Source organism: Amaranthus tricolor, chromosome 2, assembly GCF_026212465.1.
Source record: "Amaranthus tricolor cultivar Red isolate AtriRed21 chromosome 2, ASM2621246v1, whole genome shotgun sequence".
In the NCBI taxonomy this organism is placed as follows: Eukaryota; Viridiplantae; Streptophyta; class Magnoliopsida; order Caryophyllales; family Amaranthaceae; genus Amaranthus; species Amaranthus tricolor.
In genome coordinates, this window is record NC_080048.1 from 10593789 (window position 1) to 10609140 (window position 15352).

At 35.1% G+C, this 15352-nt stretch overlaps 2 protein-coding genes across 3 annotated transcripts; one reads left to right on the forward strand and one right to left on the reverse strand.

The window, feature by feature from the left end:
• The first annotated feature begins 463 nt into the window (after nt 1-463).
• Nucleotides 464-14231, forward strand: LOC130805274 (GCN5-related N-acetyltransferase 9). 2 transcript variants are annotated; one of them, XM_057669970.1, is made up of 7 exons: nt 464-720; nt 5985-6056; nt 6176-6263; nt 10793-10925; nt 11059-11097; nt 11732-11789; nt 13610-14231. In XM_057669970.1, the coding sequence occupies exons 1-7, from the start codon at nt 537-539 to the stop codon at nt 13612-13614; spliced, it is 579 nt and encodes a 192-aa protein (XP_057525953.1). In that variant the 5' UTR covers nt 464-536; the 3' UTR covers nt 13615-14231. The 2 variants fall into 2 exon arrangements, with proteins under 2 accessions (XP_057525953.1, XP_057525952.1); XM_057669969.1 differs by lacking the exon at nt 13610-14231 and having other exon boundaries at nt 11732-12099.
• On the reverse strand, nt 12281-12978 carry LOC130805275 (cytochrome b561 and DOMON domain-containing protein At5g47530-like). Its single transcript, XM_057669971.1, has one exon. It carries the CDS (start codon nt 12839-12841, stop codon nt 12281-12283), a length of 561 nt encoding a protein of 186 aa, XP_057525954.1. The 5' UTR covers nt 12842-12978.
• Nucleotides 14232-15352: the final 1121 nt, after the last annotated feature.

The following is a 15352-nucleotide window of genomic DNA, read 5'->3' on the forward strand; positions in this document are numbered from 1 at the left end:
GCTTTTATCATGTGCAGAGGCAGAATTTCGAGGTATCGCTAAAGGAATAACAAAAGTTATACGGCTAAAGAAACTCTTGAGTGAATTGCACTTTTCGTAGAAGAAGCCGTGTAAATTGTTCTGTGATAATAAAGCAGCAATCAGTATCTCTGAAAATTCGGTTTAGCATGATCGAACCCAGCATGTAGAGAATGATAGACATTTCATAAAGGAGATACTCGAGAAGAAAATTATAAGTCTTCCCTTTGTAAAATCAAAAGATCAGCTTGCATACATTCTCACAAAAGCAGTGAGATCAAAAGCTTTTGAACAAACATTGTGCAAGTTAGGTATTGGTGACTCGAAGACCTAACTTGAGGGGGAGTGCAGGAAATAATGATGTATTTTTGATTATGTAATTATTCTATGAATATTTTATTCTTACTTTGTTTCCTAGATTAGATTAGTCAATCTAAATAGGAGTCATTGTTCCACATTAATATTCAATAGTACGGAATAAAGTTAGCTTCCAGAGAAGCAGTGAGGGCCGAGGGGAGATGAAGAAGATGGGAGTGAGTTTAGAAGGAGAGAAAGTAATAATGGTGGAATACATGAAAGAACATGTCCCCAAGTACCATCAATGGATGCAAGACCCTACCCTTCTCTCTGCTACTGGTTCGGAGCCCCTTACCCTTGATCAGGAGTACGACATGCAGCTCTCTTGGAATCAAGACCCTCTTAGTTTTGTTTCTTTCCCTTTCCTCTTTCGTTTTGAACAGAATTTTCCTTTTAGTATTGCTTGAGGGTGTTTATTTGGCATACTATATGATGGGTTATGTTAATTTTGTCTGATTCTTTGAGTTTCTCATATTTGAATTATGATTCTTCTGCTTTTATGTGATTGATAATGTTTTGAATTTCTGATGGTTGGAACGTTTTTGTTGGATAACTCACAGTAGGTTTTTCTGCAAAATAAGGAGCTTTTCACAAAAAATGTTGGAAATAGAAGAAATTAAGTTGTTCTTGTTCCTCTAGAATTTAACAATTACACATTTAATAATCCTAGAGGAGCCACTACAATGAAATGCATCAACAAAACTTAGCTGTGTGGGTAGTTGTTAGTGCTGTAGCTGTAGGTAAATGTACCTCTACCGTTGCACCTTTTAGATTTAGCTGTGTAAATTAAAAGTTGTTATGATAGCTATTAGAGAATAATTTGTTGAGAATAACGAAAAATTTAGACCGTTTCTTTTGATTTTGGAACGCTACAAGTTGTAACGTTCTGGAAACAACTACCTGCACTACCCAAATAGTTAGTTTACCAAACAATAACATTTTTAACATAGTCTTAGTCAAATTAAACTACTAACAATTATTTAAACCGCTATGCCGAACATGCCTTGAAGCTATCTCCAACTACTTGCTTTCGCAAATAATTGAATTTAAAAGCTATGTGTTTGTGATATTAATATTAGCATGGTTAGGTTTTGAATGAGAAAACACTATGTTTTATTTCAATACGAGTATGCGTCTTTGCCATAGAGCAAGAAGGTCTCTATTATACTACCTTTATGGTTAAAAGCCATAGGATTAGTTAAGTCTGTGAAAGGATTAACTAAGGATTAAATGAGCTATACTCAATTTTTCAATCACAAAAGAGGTTGTGATTTCCTACTTTTTAGAGAAAGCCTTTTTAAAAGAAACGTTGGACTTTCTAGAGATATATATTGTTCTGATGGTTTCATATATTTTCTTCTTTTACAAATATTGGGTATGTGAAGTGATAACGATTTCAAAGTCCCATGATTTATTCTGAATATTTTGCAACTTTGAAAGGATAATTTGCAAGGAGCTCACAAGCCCCGGCCCCATTACTTAGATGGTCCTCACTTTTCTCTTGATTTGCTTGCTCGAGTAATGCATTAATTCTTCTTCGTTAACTTCCAACTAATTTACATTCAAGTTTCTGGAGAGTGATGTTTGTTCTGATTCTAATTTAATAGTGTATGGAAAGCAGACTTTAGTTTAACAATGCAAAATTTCCTTTAATTGGAGAATGGGGGAAATAAGCAGTGTTGATTTGCAGCGAAATTAAAAAAAAAAGTTTGAATCTAATTTTGGCAGACTAAAACTCTGGTAGCGACCTCCCCACTTTCTCCCTCGTCTCATACTCTCATTTGCAAGGTTACTTCTAAAGTACGAAAACCATATAAACCAAGAACCCAACAAACCCATCGCCGGATTTCAGTCGCTGGCGTGTGTCTCTCCCAAACAAACATCACTGCATTGCACTTTGTAGGCCGTAACGCTTGCCTTCTCTCTCCCATCGTCACCCCTTCAGGTCCTGAAGTGACCTTTGTAGGCTGTAACACTGTTGTCGCCTGCCTACGCATTGAAGTTGTTGCCTGCTGCGCCGCCGTGGTCTGTGAACTCCACCAAACCACCCCCTTCAAATGACTAAGTCTTCAAATCTCAAATTGTAGGTGTTAAAGCAAGTGCCAATATTCATAAAAATGACGTTAACTTTGAACATTTAATCGAACATGCTTTGTCTTGATGTATCGTACGTGAGTGGTTTAAGGTTTGGAATGATAAACGAAGTGCTTAACGTGGGGAAAATGAAACTTCACTAAAGGTGGGAACCATGCCTTGAACGAGTCAAGGCATGGCTTCATGGTTGCTCGATCGAGGCAACAAAGAAAACGAGGTCAGAAGCTGGCAGCCAAGGGTTGCTCATTCGAGCATTGAATGGCTCGTTCGAGCAGGAAGAAGATCAGCAGGCAGAAGGTGCAGGTAAGACCTGCTCGTTCGAGCATGAGGGTAGCTTGTTCGAGCAGGCAGTCGAGCAGTCTAGCTTTGGATCCTTTTGTTCAGATTCTGTTTTAATTATGTAATAATGTGGTGCAATACTTATTAGGGGAGTTAATTGTGTGATGTTAATTGTGCTTTATGGTGATTAATAGTGTGGGTCTAAGAATGATACTCACCTTCCTCTACAAAAGGGAGTATCATACATAGAACAAGGATCACCACAAACACATATTGTTGAGATGACTATTTCTTTGTAATAAACTTGAGAATGTTCTTTATAGAATTAGTATTGTGATCTTGAGAGAATTGTTCTCAAGATAAGGGGAGTTTTATTATACTAGCAATTGTTGAGTTCAATATAATATATTACATTTGAGGGGAGGTATCCAAGATACCTCATTAACACTTGTGCTCATCTTTTGCTTTGATTTTCATTTTGTTTTTCATTGTTAAGGCTTTCATTTCAGTAGATATCTTTTTGAGATCCCTAAATATTAGGGTTTCTGAGTTTGAAAAATTCAGTTCAATTTCTTATTTATAATTATCTTGAGAGATAGAGATATAGAGTTTATTGATTGAATGTTCTTATGATTAATCAACTTTAATCTTATTTTCTTTGATTAATCTGGAGTGTAGATTGAATAGAAAAATCAGCTAATATAGAATTAGGACTTTGTTTAATGTTTCCATTTCACTCAAAATGGAAAGTCTACTCTTTCCTCTCAGCCAAAAAACGCTTGAAATTAGGGGTTTAATTAGTTCTTGACTGATCATGTTCATAGACTGTCTTACTTTTCTTTTTCACCCCCATTTTTTCTTATTTGGAGGTGAGTATTATTTTTCATGTTTTTATTGATGCTTTTAGGAATTTTGGTTTTAGTGCATTTGACTGAGTGTACTTTCTCCATTCATAGTATTTGCAAAAAATTTTAATTTTTTCACATTATTATACTTCCTCCGTTCTAAAATACTCGAACCCGATTGTGACATGTTGTGTGGGAAAATATCACTATCAGTATAGTAGCAAATATAACGAAACGGAGGTAGTATCTGAATTGGGATAATTGTGCTTCTACGTGTCATTTTGCAAGAATGGAAAAAAAATTCTTAATTGCTTGCTTTACAAATAAAACTTTTCCTAAATTTCGGCAAAATTTTCTTACTCTTCTATAGTGTCGTGCCCCTAGAGAGTTTGATCCCTGAATCCTCCCCTGGTGAGTCTTTTACTAGAAGGAAGAACTAGGCATGGGCTAGGGTGCTTTTAGGTTGTGGAGTTTGGGATATAGTTAGGTAGGAAATGGACTTGAGGGAAGGAGAAATGCTCTCAGGTATGGGAGTGGGAAAAGTCATTTGCACAAATGACATTAAAATAGATAGAATAGTTTCATTTCCGAGGCATTTAAGGTAACAACTTTAATTCTAGGGAACCCTTACCCTTACTCTAGTTGGTGATTACATAGAAGTTGTTCCCTATTAATCCTTGTAGAAAACATCATTTGCATCTTCACATAATTAAAAGTGCACATGCATTAAAAGTCATTTTTGATATAGTCAATTAAAACCCGAAACCAAAGAATTATCAATCTTTAGCCCATCAAAATAAAGGACCAAATGTAGCAAGTTTAAACTTACATTACCGTTATGCTATTAGTTGGCTCCCACCAATTTGGGTTTGGGGATATTGGATGTATGCAACCTTGCCCTTGTCAATGATAACAAAGTCACAATGAGGTTGTTTCTGATTGATCCTTGACAACAAACATCATCTGCACCTTAACATAAATAAAAGTGCTCATTATTTAATGAGTCATTTTAATCTAGTTCATCAAAAGAAATTTTAGTTTATCTTCAAGAAATCGAAGCATCCTTTCTTATCCTCTTATTTAATTTAATTTAATATTGGTATATAATCAAAACTAATTTAGTTTACTAGCTGGGTTATAAAACGTGTGCCTTTAGACGCAAAAATAAAAAAGTTTAATACTTTTGGATAAGCATTTTATCCTCAAGAGCATGCCTAAGGCACACTTGGCAAGGCACAACCCCTTACGTGTCATTGCGCCTCACACCTTTTACGACTAACTTTACTACGTGAAAGCAAATTGATGCAAAAAATTTGTTTCCGCATGGCAATGTGGCACATGAAAACATCTTTCACAATCACTTCGCTCCTAGTGCAAGTAGGTAGTTTATGCAAATAAAATAATATTGCAAGTCTATGCACTTGTTTACTTAGGCTCTTTTTTATTAAGTACTTATGTTGAAAGTACAATTAGTTATTTAAGAGGAGTTTAATCTCTTCCAAAATTTAGCTGAACTAGTTTGTATAGATTATATGTATGGATAGATTGACACAATTGAATTTTGATTTCCTAGAATTGATTTTCATTGTACAAAAACTACTTTGCAAGATTGCAATTTACCCTTTGTTGAACATCACTGTTTAAGTCAAGTATTCTTCAAGAAAATATTTTCGTACATGTATACAACTAATTAAGTAATTCTAGGAGGACCGTGCTACTAGGATCATAGAATCAATATCCCTAATAATTAGTGTATACAATGCTTAAAGGGTAAATGATGTGGATTTTTGTTAGATCTGGTACAAAATAATCTAGGAGAAAGTGAAGCTCCACAAAACATATAGGAGGAAATTTGCGCGGAGATCAAATTATCAATGGAAATTTCTTTATTGAAGAATAAAAAAAAATTCCCCAACAATGAGTACTTGTCTCTTATTGTTGAAGTTCCAAGCCCAAGCCCAGGTAAAGGAGGAGGGCAAGTGATAGGTTAGTGACAACCAACTCAATAAAACTTAGTCACATCCCATGATCATGAACCAAAAATCAACCGACACCATTCTTTTGGGATTAAGACACTGGCATTGTTGTTGTTGTTGTAAGAAGGAAAAAGAAAAGAGGATCATTGTTGATCAGCATTGACTAACGGCAGGGGTTTTTGGCACACCATTGTAAGAATGGGGCTTACTATAAAGTGGTGTATGTGGCATTAGAGACAAATAATTGGTGGAGCTGAGTAGGACTTTTGTTTCTGTGTGATCCTAAATTTTATTATCTTTGACGCATTTTTGTTGCATATGTTCGTGGTTTTGCTTTTTGATTTGAGGCACAAAGGTATCTGGCTTCTTTCTGTTTAGGATGGTTTAAAATTTTTGTTACTTGTGTGTATTTCAGAGTGCACTTACATTATTTTGGATAAGCAAATGATCGTGGGAGGATTTCTACACGGCCAGCCTCATATCGAAGGTAGTTTTTATCTTTTTGTGACTTTTGTCATAGAGTTTTGTGCTGTTGAGTACTATCTTTTTAAATCTAAATACTACAGCCTTTTCCGAGTTCTAATGATATTTTTTCCCTATTTCCAGCCATGGTAGGCGATGTAAATATATATATGAATGATCCTGAGGACTCTCTTTTTGCAGAGATTGAGATTATGATAGCTGAGCCCAAAATGTATGTCTTCTTTAGTTATTACTCATGTATATACAATAATGTGAAATTATTTTTTTTTGTTGAAATTGTTTTAATCTTACTCCTCCTTGTGCCCTATGAAAAGTCAAATGATAATTATACTTAATGTATTATGTGTGTTTGTATATTATCAAGGAAATAGTTTTATGGCGTTGTTCCGAAAAAGATGGGGTCTTCTTGAGTGCTAATTCTTGTGTATGTGTACTTGGGAACTATTTTTGTTGTATTCTTGATCAGTAGAGTAAAAATTAGAAATCTAGTTTATTTGTCTTCTCCTTCGTTGGCCCGTTTATATTTAGATCTGCTTTGAAAAGTCTGCACTTGCATAATCATCATGGTTCTGGATTTTGTTACTTGGGTTCAGGTGAGATTATTTGTGAGTATCACATTAAGCTAATTTATGGACAATTTTCGTGTTTTTAATCTTAAAGTGAAGTGTGAAGTGTTCATAAAAGTGTTGAACTTAAGTACCATAGGTTTCTGAAAACTTATGCTGTTAGAGCCCATTCTGTTTTTTAATGGTCTGTAAGTGCTCCAAAGGGGAAGCCGTTCTTTTGCTACTTTTTCTAGGCAATTTTATTAAGATGAAGCATTAAACAACCTCTTGCATTCCCGTTTTCAACTGTACAATGTGGAGATTTGGAAAGCTATTTTGTTCAAGTTCTTCTATGTGGATCAGCAATGAGAAGCAATTGAGACTATCTTATGAAATATTTATCTTTATTTATTGATATGAAATGTTTTCAATAGGTGTAATTTATGTTTAAAGTTTTTCATATGTACATAATTTATGTTCAGATTGTTTTTCTTTTACTATCATTTGGTAGCGGATTATGCTGCTACTTAAATTTACTTCATGAGAAATGCAATGACAGACAACTTTCAATGGAGGCCTAAAGCCTAACGGACAAATTCGGTGTTGATGTTGAATTGACAATGATTTTTTAGGTGTGCTTATGAAATTTAACTTCAAGGACTTCCACCTATTGTTGGAGTAAGCATAAGCAGAAATTTATTATTGTAATGACTGCTGAAGTTATGAAAGATATATGAAGTGCACCTTTCATTAGCATATTAGGCCAACTCTAAAAACAGGAGAAAATGAATTGAAATATGAAAGTTCTTAGTCTATTAGCATATCGCAACTTGGCTGTGTATTGAGTATTGACTATTGAGTAATCAGACTCGAGACTCTTCATTTCATTAGTTTAGTGATTGGCTTTGGACTATGAGCGATTCTACCATCTGGCTACCTGGACGGTTATAGTCTAAAAAATTTATCGCTAGTTTCTGGAACTATAAGATCTAACAATCAGCAGATTTAGATCTCGGAAGAATTACTTAATTTTACTGTCCAATGACTTGATTAACTTATAAACTACTACAAGCACTCAAAACCCACTTGATTAATGACCCAAGCCACTATTTGAGATTGAACGAGCAACTTCTTAAAATGATTAGGTTCTTGGATGTGCTTGCACAACTGTATTATATATAGAACAGCTCCACATATTTAACCAAGAAGAGCTGTTATTTGTTAGTTGTTACTACTGCATAGTTGCTTGCTACTTATCTCCGTTTGGAATTGAATGAAAATTTAGAAAGTTAATGGTAAGAATATGTGTCAATGCATCTAGAAAAAATGTAGGTGAGAAATCGTGAACCCGCGTGCTAGTTTGAATCAGAGATTGAAAAACAAGTCACTGACGGTTGAAAGTTTATAGTTAAAATTAGGTCTTCCTTTTATGACAGTTATAGTGGACTAGAGCTGCATACAATTCCATAAAAGATCTTAAAGGAAAATTGAAGGCAAATTGTTCTGGATAGATACAAGGTTGAAAGTAAGTTTTCCAGCTTTCAAAATAATTCTGAGATGGAGGAATTATTTAATTTATTTATTTATTTATTTATTTTGGGAGCTGGAGGAAGATTCTTGTGTGACTTTACAGGAAAATCATTAAATGGCTTGCTAGGAGTCTGAATAATGGTAATATTCTTACTAATCGAGTTAGTGGAAGGTTTCATTGATGAGGCTTAACAAAATAGCTTTTTATTTACTTATTTATTTTTTTTATTCATTGCAGTGAATAATTAGGCAAATGCTGCTCTATAAGACTAGTAGGAAAGTTAATTAGAAAATATTTAACCTATTGGTGTTGTCATAGTTAACAATCATCAATTCAACCCCGTCTTCTTCATATGTTTTATTCTAAAACTGAAATATTGTTTCTACTTCCTCCGTTCTGAAATACTTGCTACATTACGATTATTGATACAATTCATCGTTCTAGCTTATTTTATATATGGTGGCTAATGTGTAAGAAAATAATCAAGTGCGATCCTGTTTTAATTGTTTAATCATATACTTTCATAATATTAACTTTTTATGATTTTAGATGTGAATAGTTCAATGTATAAATGATCAAAGTAACATATTGGATTACGTAAATAGTATAATTTAGCAAGTATAATGGAATGAAGGTAGTACCTTTTTGTTGTTTCCTTTTCTGCAGTTGCAGCTAGTTTTTAGCAGAGTCTCTTTGTTTAAAACTGACTTTTACTGATTACTCCCTCCTTTTTCATATGTTCTTCTCAAATAAATTTACGAATTTTAGTGTCAAACTTTGACTACGATTTCTCATTGATCTATAAGAAAAAAACATATTCATGTGGGATTTTGTTAGATTTGTTTTAATATATACTTTTTAAATATCAACTTTTTAGAATTTTTAAAACTCACAATTAAAATTATTTGATTTTAAAGTTTGCATTGGGATCTGTGAAAAAAGTGAATGGGAAGAACATTTGAAAACAGAGGGAGTATTATTTTCTAAGTTAAAGAGCACAACTAAGCAAATATACTTCCTTAAAAACTTCATACTTGCACCACTTCTCCCAAAAAGCTCTCACTTCAAGGGAGAAAGTGGTGCAAATTACAAGATATTGAGGAAGTAGTAACCATTAGATCATTTATAGAAAATCATATCCCTGCTCCCGGCCTAATACCACCCCTACTCAAGTAATTTTCTTCTGCAATTTATCATGGTTCAAAAATTTGAAGCGCATCTTTGATTTGGGGTTCCGTTATTAGTTATTGATTATAGCAATTTTGATTTTTGGAATGTAAAGTACTTCTCCAAGGAAACATTGCGGCTGAATGTAAGAGTAGTTGACCAACTCCAGAACTGGCTTCCATGTTCATCTGAGGATGAGTTAATTGAGCAAAGATTAGTTAATTATCTGCTAAAATTTTTGGTACCGATTAGACGTGATGATGGCTGTTCCACATCTGGCACATACTAGGGGACTTGATTAAGCTGAGGATGAAACGAAACAGAATATCTGATTGTGGCAAAGTCAATGTTGGCCATTTTCTTGATAAGTAAATAATCTTGTAGGCTGTTGATAAGTCTGAGCATCATGAAACAAAGATGGTATGAGAGAGGAGGGGGCATGTTAACACAAGATAATGGAATTCTTAGGTGTTACGTCATATGGGCATTGGGCATAATAAGCAAATATGGAAAGAAACCTCTCACAATGGATTGGGTTAAAATAGTTTCATTTCAATTGTCCACCTTATCCAACTCCCTTTTCTTCACTTGTCTATATCAGTGTGGTGTACACAAATTGATTTAGGATTTTAGTGGAACCTGTTCTTATGTTGGCTATCTTGTGCGAGAACACTTTTTTTAAAGATTATGAGACCAGAAATTTATCTCTGGGTTTTTAAGTTTCTGAGTTCATCAGAATATCAGTTTACTTGATATGATACTTGTGCAAGTTCCATATCTGTTCCTGATTGTGCCAAGATACGCAGCTCTTTGATTTTTGATTATGTGGATCCTATCATCAAATCATGTACACTTATCTCCGTAACATTAAAATTGATATCTCCTATCAAGGATCAATTAGAAACAACCTCTTTGTTAATAGGGTAAGGTTGTGTACATTTGACCTCCATGCACTTGCATAAGCAGGATTCACTTAGTGGCATTGGCGTAATGCAATATTGTTGTTGATATTGTAGTTGTCCACTACTTAGTAGATTCTATGTACTGTAGTACAGACAACTATGCTACCTGTCAAATAAACTGTAAATCTTGCCCTATCTTAAAATATGTTTGTGGACCGATTTTCGTTGAGCGCATTGTTTTCTAGATGCTACTTTGATATGATTGCCACTAGACTTTGTGAATATATTGCAGAAAGAAAGATTTATTTAGACTTGAGAGTCTCGACACCCTTCCAGTTTTCGCAGCAATAATATGAATATCTAATGGTAACAGGAAATAAACTAATTTATAATCAAGGAAATTTCTTTGTATTTGCTTTCTGTCTTGGATATACGTAATGTAATCAAATATGGAGGCATTGCATTTTATTGCAAAACAGCTCTTATTTTATGAGTCATGCTGCGGTTCCCATTATCACATACTATTAACAAACTGAAGTTAACAGCCTGAAACTAATCAATATCTTGCTAAGCAATCTATGTCTTGGTATTGTAGTCGAGGCAAAGGACTAGGAAAGGAAGCAGTCATGATGATGATGGCCTTTGCTGTTGAAAATCTTGGGATCCATACATTCCGTGCAAAAATCGGAGAATCAAATCAAGCATCACTTGATCTCTTTCACAAATTGGTCTAGCTCTCCTATTATCACTTTCATCTACATTCTATTCTAGTCTATTCATATACACACTTCTTTTTCTGATAAAAATCATTTTTTATGCTTGTGCCACGTCCTATTGTTGATCATCTCTTTCGGACAACAGGGTTTTCAGGACTCCTCATTCAGTGCAATTTTTAAGGAGGTGAGCATCTTTGGATTTTTTTTTTCTTTTGAGCAGGACTATGTGAATTTCCTCATTGTTATTACTAGCCATAATATGTAGGACTTCATTGTATCTGCTCAGCTTTGCTGCGTGTACCCAATGAGCCTTTTCCCAATTTGTCTTTGTTGTAACCGTTCAGGGTTGTTTGGATTGTGGATAGACTAGTGTCTGTTGATCTTATTATACCACATTATAAATTAACAATCGAAAGTAGTTCTTATCTATTAATTGGAGGAAGAGAAAAATAAAAGAGATCTAAGATGACTGGTTCACAATATAATGATGAGAATGCAACGAGCTCTTCATTGTACCAAAGGTATTAATACCTTTTCCCCATAGATCAGATAGGTGTGTACCATATTACCCCATGAACTTAATTCCGATGATTGCATCATCGTAAATTTCACTGACTCTAATAAGCAAATTTGATGGTCCCTCTGTCCCAAATATGTGCATATATCTAGCAATAATCACAGATCCTGAGGGCTTTATTGGTTTTAATCATACCAGTTTCACAAAAATTTTCCAATGAGCATCTAATCTATCAATAGTTGTTTTACGTCAGGTTGCTCAATGCCTTCACAACTCTTACTTTTTTATTGTGATTTCTCAGTGGACATTGGAGTTGCCCGTCACGAAGTCCAAGAGGGAAGAGCTGCAGTGTTGCGTTGGTAATATGGTTACTCATTCGTAGCCTTCTTTGCTTTTTTGGCTAAAGTGTTCTGTCTTCCGGGAGTTTGCTAATTTTACTCCTGACGTTTTAAAGAGTTAAAATTTTATTGATGATATGAGATGTTTAGTGTTTCTTTTCATTAAGAAACGCTAACCATTTTCATTTCAGCTCAAAAATATCCTAACATTAACAATACGAAGTGATTTGACGTTTTTTTTAGCCCTTCAAACATCCGTAATAACTGTTTAAAGTGAATTTATCTGATGGTGAATTTGAAATGGCCGAAAAGAAAAGCCGGATTAAGGAAATATATGCTTCCTCGAATCTTTTATTTATTGTATTACTATTGTTTTTAATTGTTTGAGATGGTTAGTCTATTTCTATATACTATGTATGGAATACAGGACTGGAACTAGTACATGCACTATGATTTGGTTATGTAATGACGGAAAAATCTATTGTATATGGGTTTCTTCGTCGAGTATTGACCTACGATGACAGGAAATCCAGAGATTTAAATGATCTAATATATGAACCAAAATACGGGTGAGATTGAGGAACATCATTTAGCACTGAATTTCCAGCTTGCCAGACGATGTTAAAAGTTGTTCCGTTAAGCGGGCCAAGAACAGCGGAGATGATCATCTCATCATTTATGTAGTTTGCTGAAATCTGTGAGACTGGGAAACTGAGAGGTTCTGGTTTCATTTCAGGGTCGTAACTCGTAATTTGAGTTGTGTATGCTTTCATTTTCCCATTACTATCTTGGAAGGCAACCAGTGCTTGCGTTCCCACCATACCGCTTCCTACCGGGTTGATCCCCCACGCTATCCATCCTTGAGATTTTTGGACTGCTCTGTAAGTGATGTGAACTATTTTTGCGGAGGAATCATAATTCCAATGGAGGTGAGCTCGTAGAACCGGTAGGTCAGTGCACGACTTATAAATAGTCTTGTCAGAAAATTTGTAGTTTCGACACGTTTGAGCTGAGGATACGAGGACTAGTGAAGCAATGGTGTAGAATAAGAAGATGGTTCTAGTAATGGCCATGTCGATTGAGTTTATCGTTATCTTTCTTGTTTAGATTCTCATACAAACATTCTGGAATGAGCGGTTTGAGATGATAATGTGAGGGAAAAGGTTTCGAAAGGGCTGAAAATTTTGAAGAATTCCTTGGATAATTGAAATGGTAAGTTAGTGTCCTTTTAAACGAGGAAAGTTATGGTCGGTTAGAAAGGGGAGTAGTTGGTTGCTTCAAAATGAATGTTCCATAATTTAAGTATTCTTCAAGAAGTAGAAGGTGAAAGCTGGATATGTAAAGCTCATGCTCTTGGGTGTGTCTTCCGAAATGTTATTTTAATCTCTAGTGCATATAATTCTATTGTCCCTTTTTAGTCTTCTACAATAATAATAATTCATTACTTTATAGATTTAACTTACACAAATTATTGTGAGAGACGGTCTATCCGAGAGACGTATTAGATATATGGGTTAAATACAAACTAAAGAAAAAGTAAGAATGTAGGCTTCTTATTTTAAGGTTGTTTCTTTTAAAGACGGCCTCTCACAAGAATGTCTGTTTTGACTTATGCGGTAGTTGAGGGAGTTGAATGTTATTCTTGTCGGTCACTATAAAGAGGTTGTTTTCAAATGACTCTTGATACAAATATCATGAGGAAGTTTATTTATATTTATATAAATAAAAAGTTTACATGATTTTTGTTTGAATTTAAAGTGCACATAATTTGATAATTTATTTTAATTTAACTCATTTTAATTTTTTTTGGCAAATAAAACTTTTCTATTTTCATTCACCAGAATGAAGGTTCTTACAACCAAAACATGGAACCATCGCATTGTTCAATTGCATCGGTATCAAAACGGGGTCCACCTTTTAAGAATGGTTTTTCCGCCCCACTCTTTATATGCATTGAAACAAGGAGGCACTATTAACTATGACCTATACAAAAAGGAGGAGCCACACCGTCCAAAATGATCCACAGATTGGCAATCCAGCTATAAACTAAGGCTTGCCAAAAGCAAAAGGAATCTTGGGTGAAGAACACTGCAAGCAGCACAACGTTCCAGCTATACAAATCGTGTAGGACTACTATAAGACAGGAGCAACAGAACTGATCTGCTCAGGATACAGCCAAGTGTACATAAACATGAATAGGCTAGCACTGCCATACCTCTCAACTTCGAACCAACAGTAGCTCGCATTGGCAGCAGCTTATCCTGAGAGGCTTGATGGAATGTGGAGCATCTTTAGACGGTCTTCAATCTCACCCTGTATTTGTAAGGCGATGGATTAATTGAGGGCCTTTAACCATGCCTTCCCAAAGGGCGAGGTTCCTATTTATCTAGATGTAGTACACTGTTGAAGCATAAATAACTTTTATCATCTTCTGCTGGGTTCTTTTTAGCTTGTATTTTCGAAAGTCCATATTTGAGAAATGTTTGAATCTGATGCCGGTCCAACTTTCGAGGCCGTTAAGGCATCTCTGGCTAAAAGGACACTCGAAGAAAAGGTGTTTGATACATTCGGGATCGATGGAGCATAACGGACATAGGTCATCTGGTGTTACACTAATCTCCTTGAGATTGTCTTTGGTTTACAATTTTTCCAAAGTCATAAGCGAGCAGCAAAATCTCTCTATTCCACACTAGTCCTCTCCAGTTGACCTTTTGCTAAGTGGTGAAGGTGCCCAAGTAGAATTCTTTGATAGAATATGTGTTTTGAAAAACCCATTGACTCCAAGTGTCTTTAACGGCGCACAACTTCTTCATGATCCAACTAGCCATGCTAGCTACATTGAATAGAGCCTAATTTCCACCTTTCGTATACACCCCATGAACCCCCTAACCCATAAGAGTCTTTCATCATGTATATGTGCCACGCGATTTTGCCCACAGCCACCTGATTCCAAACACTGATGTCCCTATACCTAGGCCACCTACTTTCTTCGGTTTACAAACCTGATTCTATGTCATTGCTCTAGGTTTATGTGAGTCAGCGATACCAAACCATAGATTGGATTTTTAACAGTATAACGGTCGGATTTTAAGAAAATAATCGAAAGGTGGGATTTTTAAAAGACAACGAGCAAAAGGTGGAATTTTTAAAATTAAATTCTCCATTTATTTATTATTTATTTGTTTATTATTGTTAAAGGTCAAATTTAAGGTGTAAGATGCAGGCTTGCGAGTAGTTGTAGGTAGAGCTGTTCAAAACAAACCCGACCCGAAAATTCGACCCAAAATCGAAAATTATCCGACCCGAAAAAATGTAAGTTTTTTAGGTTTACCGAACCGCAATTACCCGAACCGATACTTCACTCGAACCGTTTGATAACCGAAAAGGGCAAAATCGAACTCGAACTGCAACCGAATTTTATAACCGACATATAAACCTTAACCGATGTTACCCGAACTGAACAGTGATCGACCCGAGTCAAATCCGACCCGAATTATGCACGTAACCGAATGTAACCTGACTAAAACCGATTAAGATCAAACTGTTTTTAATCCGAACTGATACAAACCCGATCGATTATTAGT

Excerpts from the sequence above, each read along its gene's own strand:
- LOC130805274 (XM_057669969.1), top strand. The coding sequence starts at position 537 with ATGAAGAAGATGGGAGTGAGTTTAGAAGGAGAGAAAGTAATAATGGTG. Across the intron at positions 6,264-10,792 it reads ATGATAGCTGAGCCCAAAAT|TCGAGGCAAAGGACTAGGAA; the intron begins GTATGTCTTCTT and ends TTGGTATTGTAG. Across the intron at positions 11,098-11,731 it reads TCAGTGCAATTTTTAAGGAG|TGGACATTGGAGTTGCCCGT; the intron begins GTGAGCATCTTT and ends GTGATTTCTCAG.
- LOC130805275 (XM_057669971.1), bottom strand. The coding sequence starts at position 12,841 with ATGGCCATTACTAGAACCATCTTCTTATTCTACACCATTGCTTCACTA.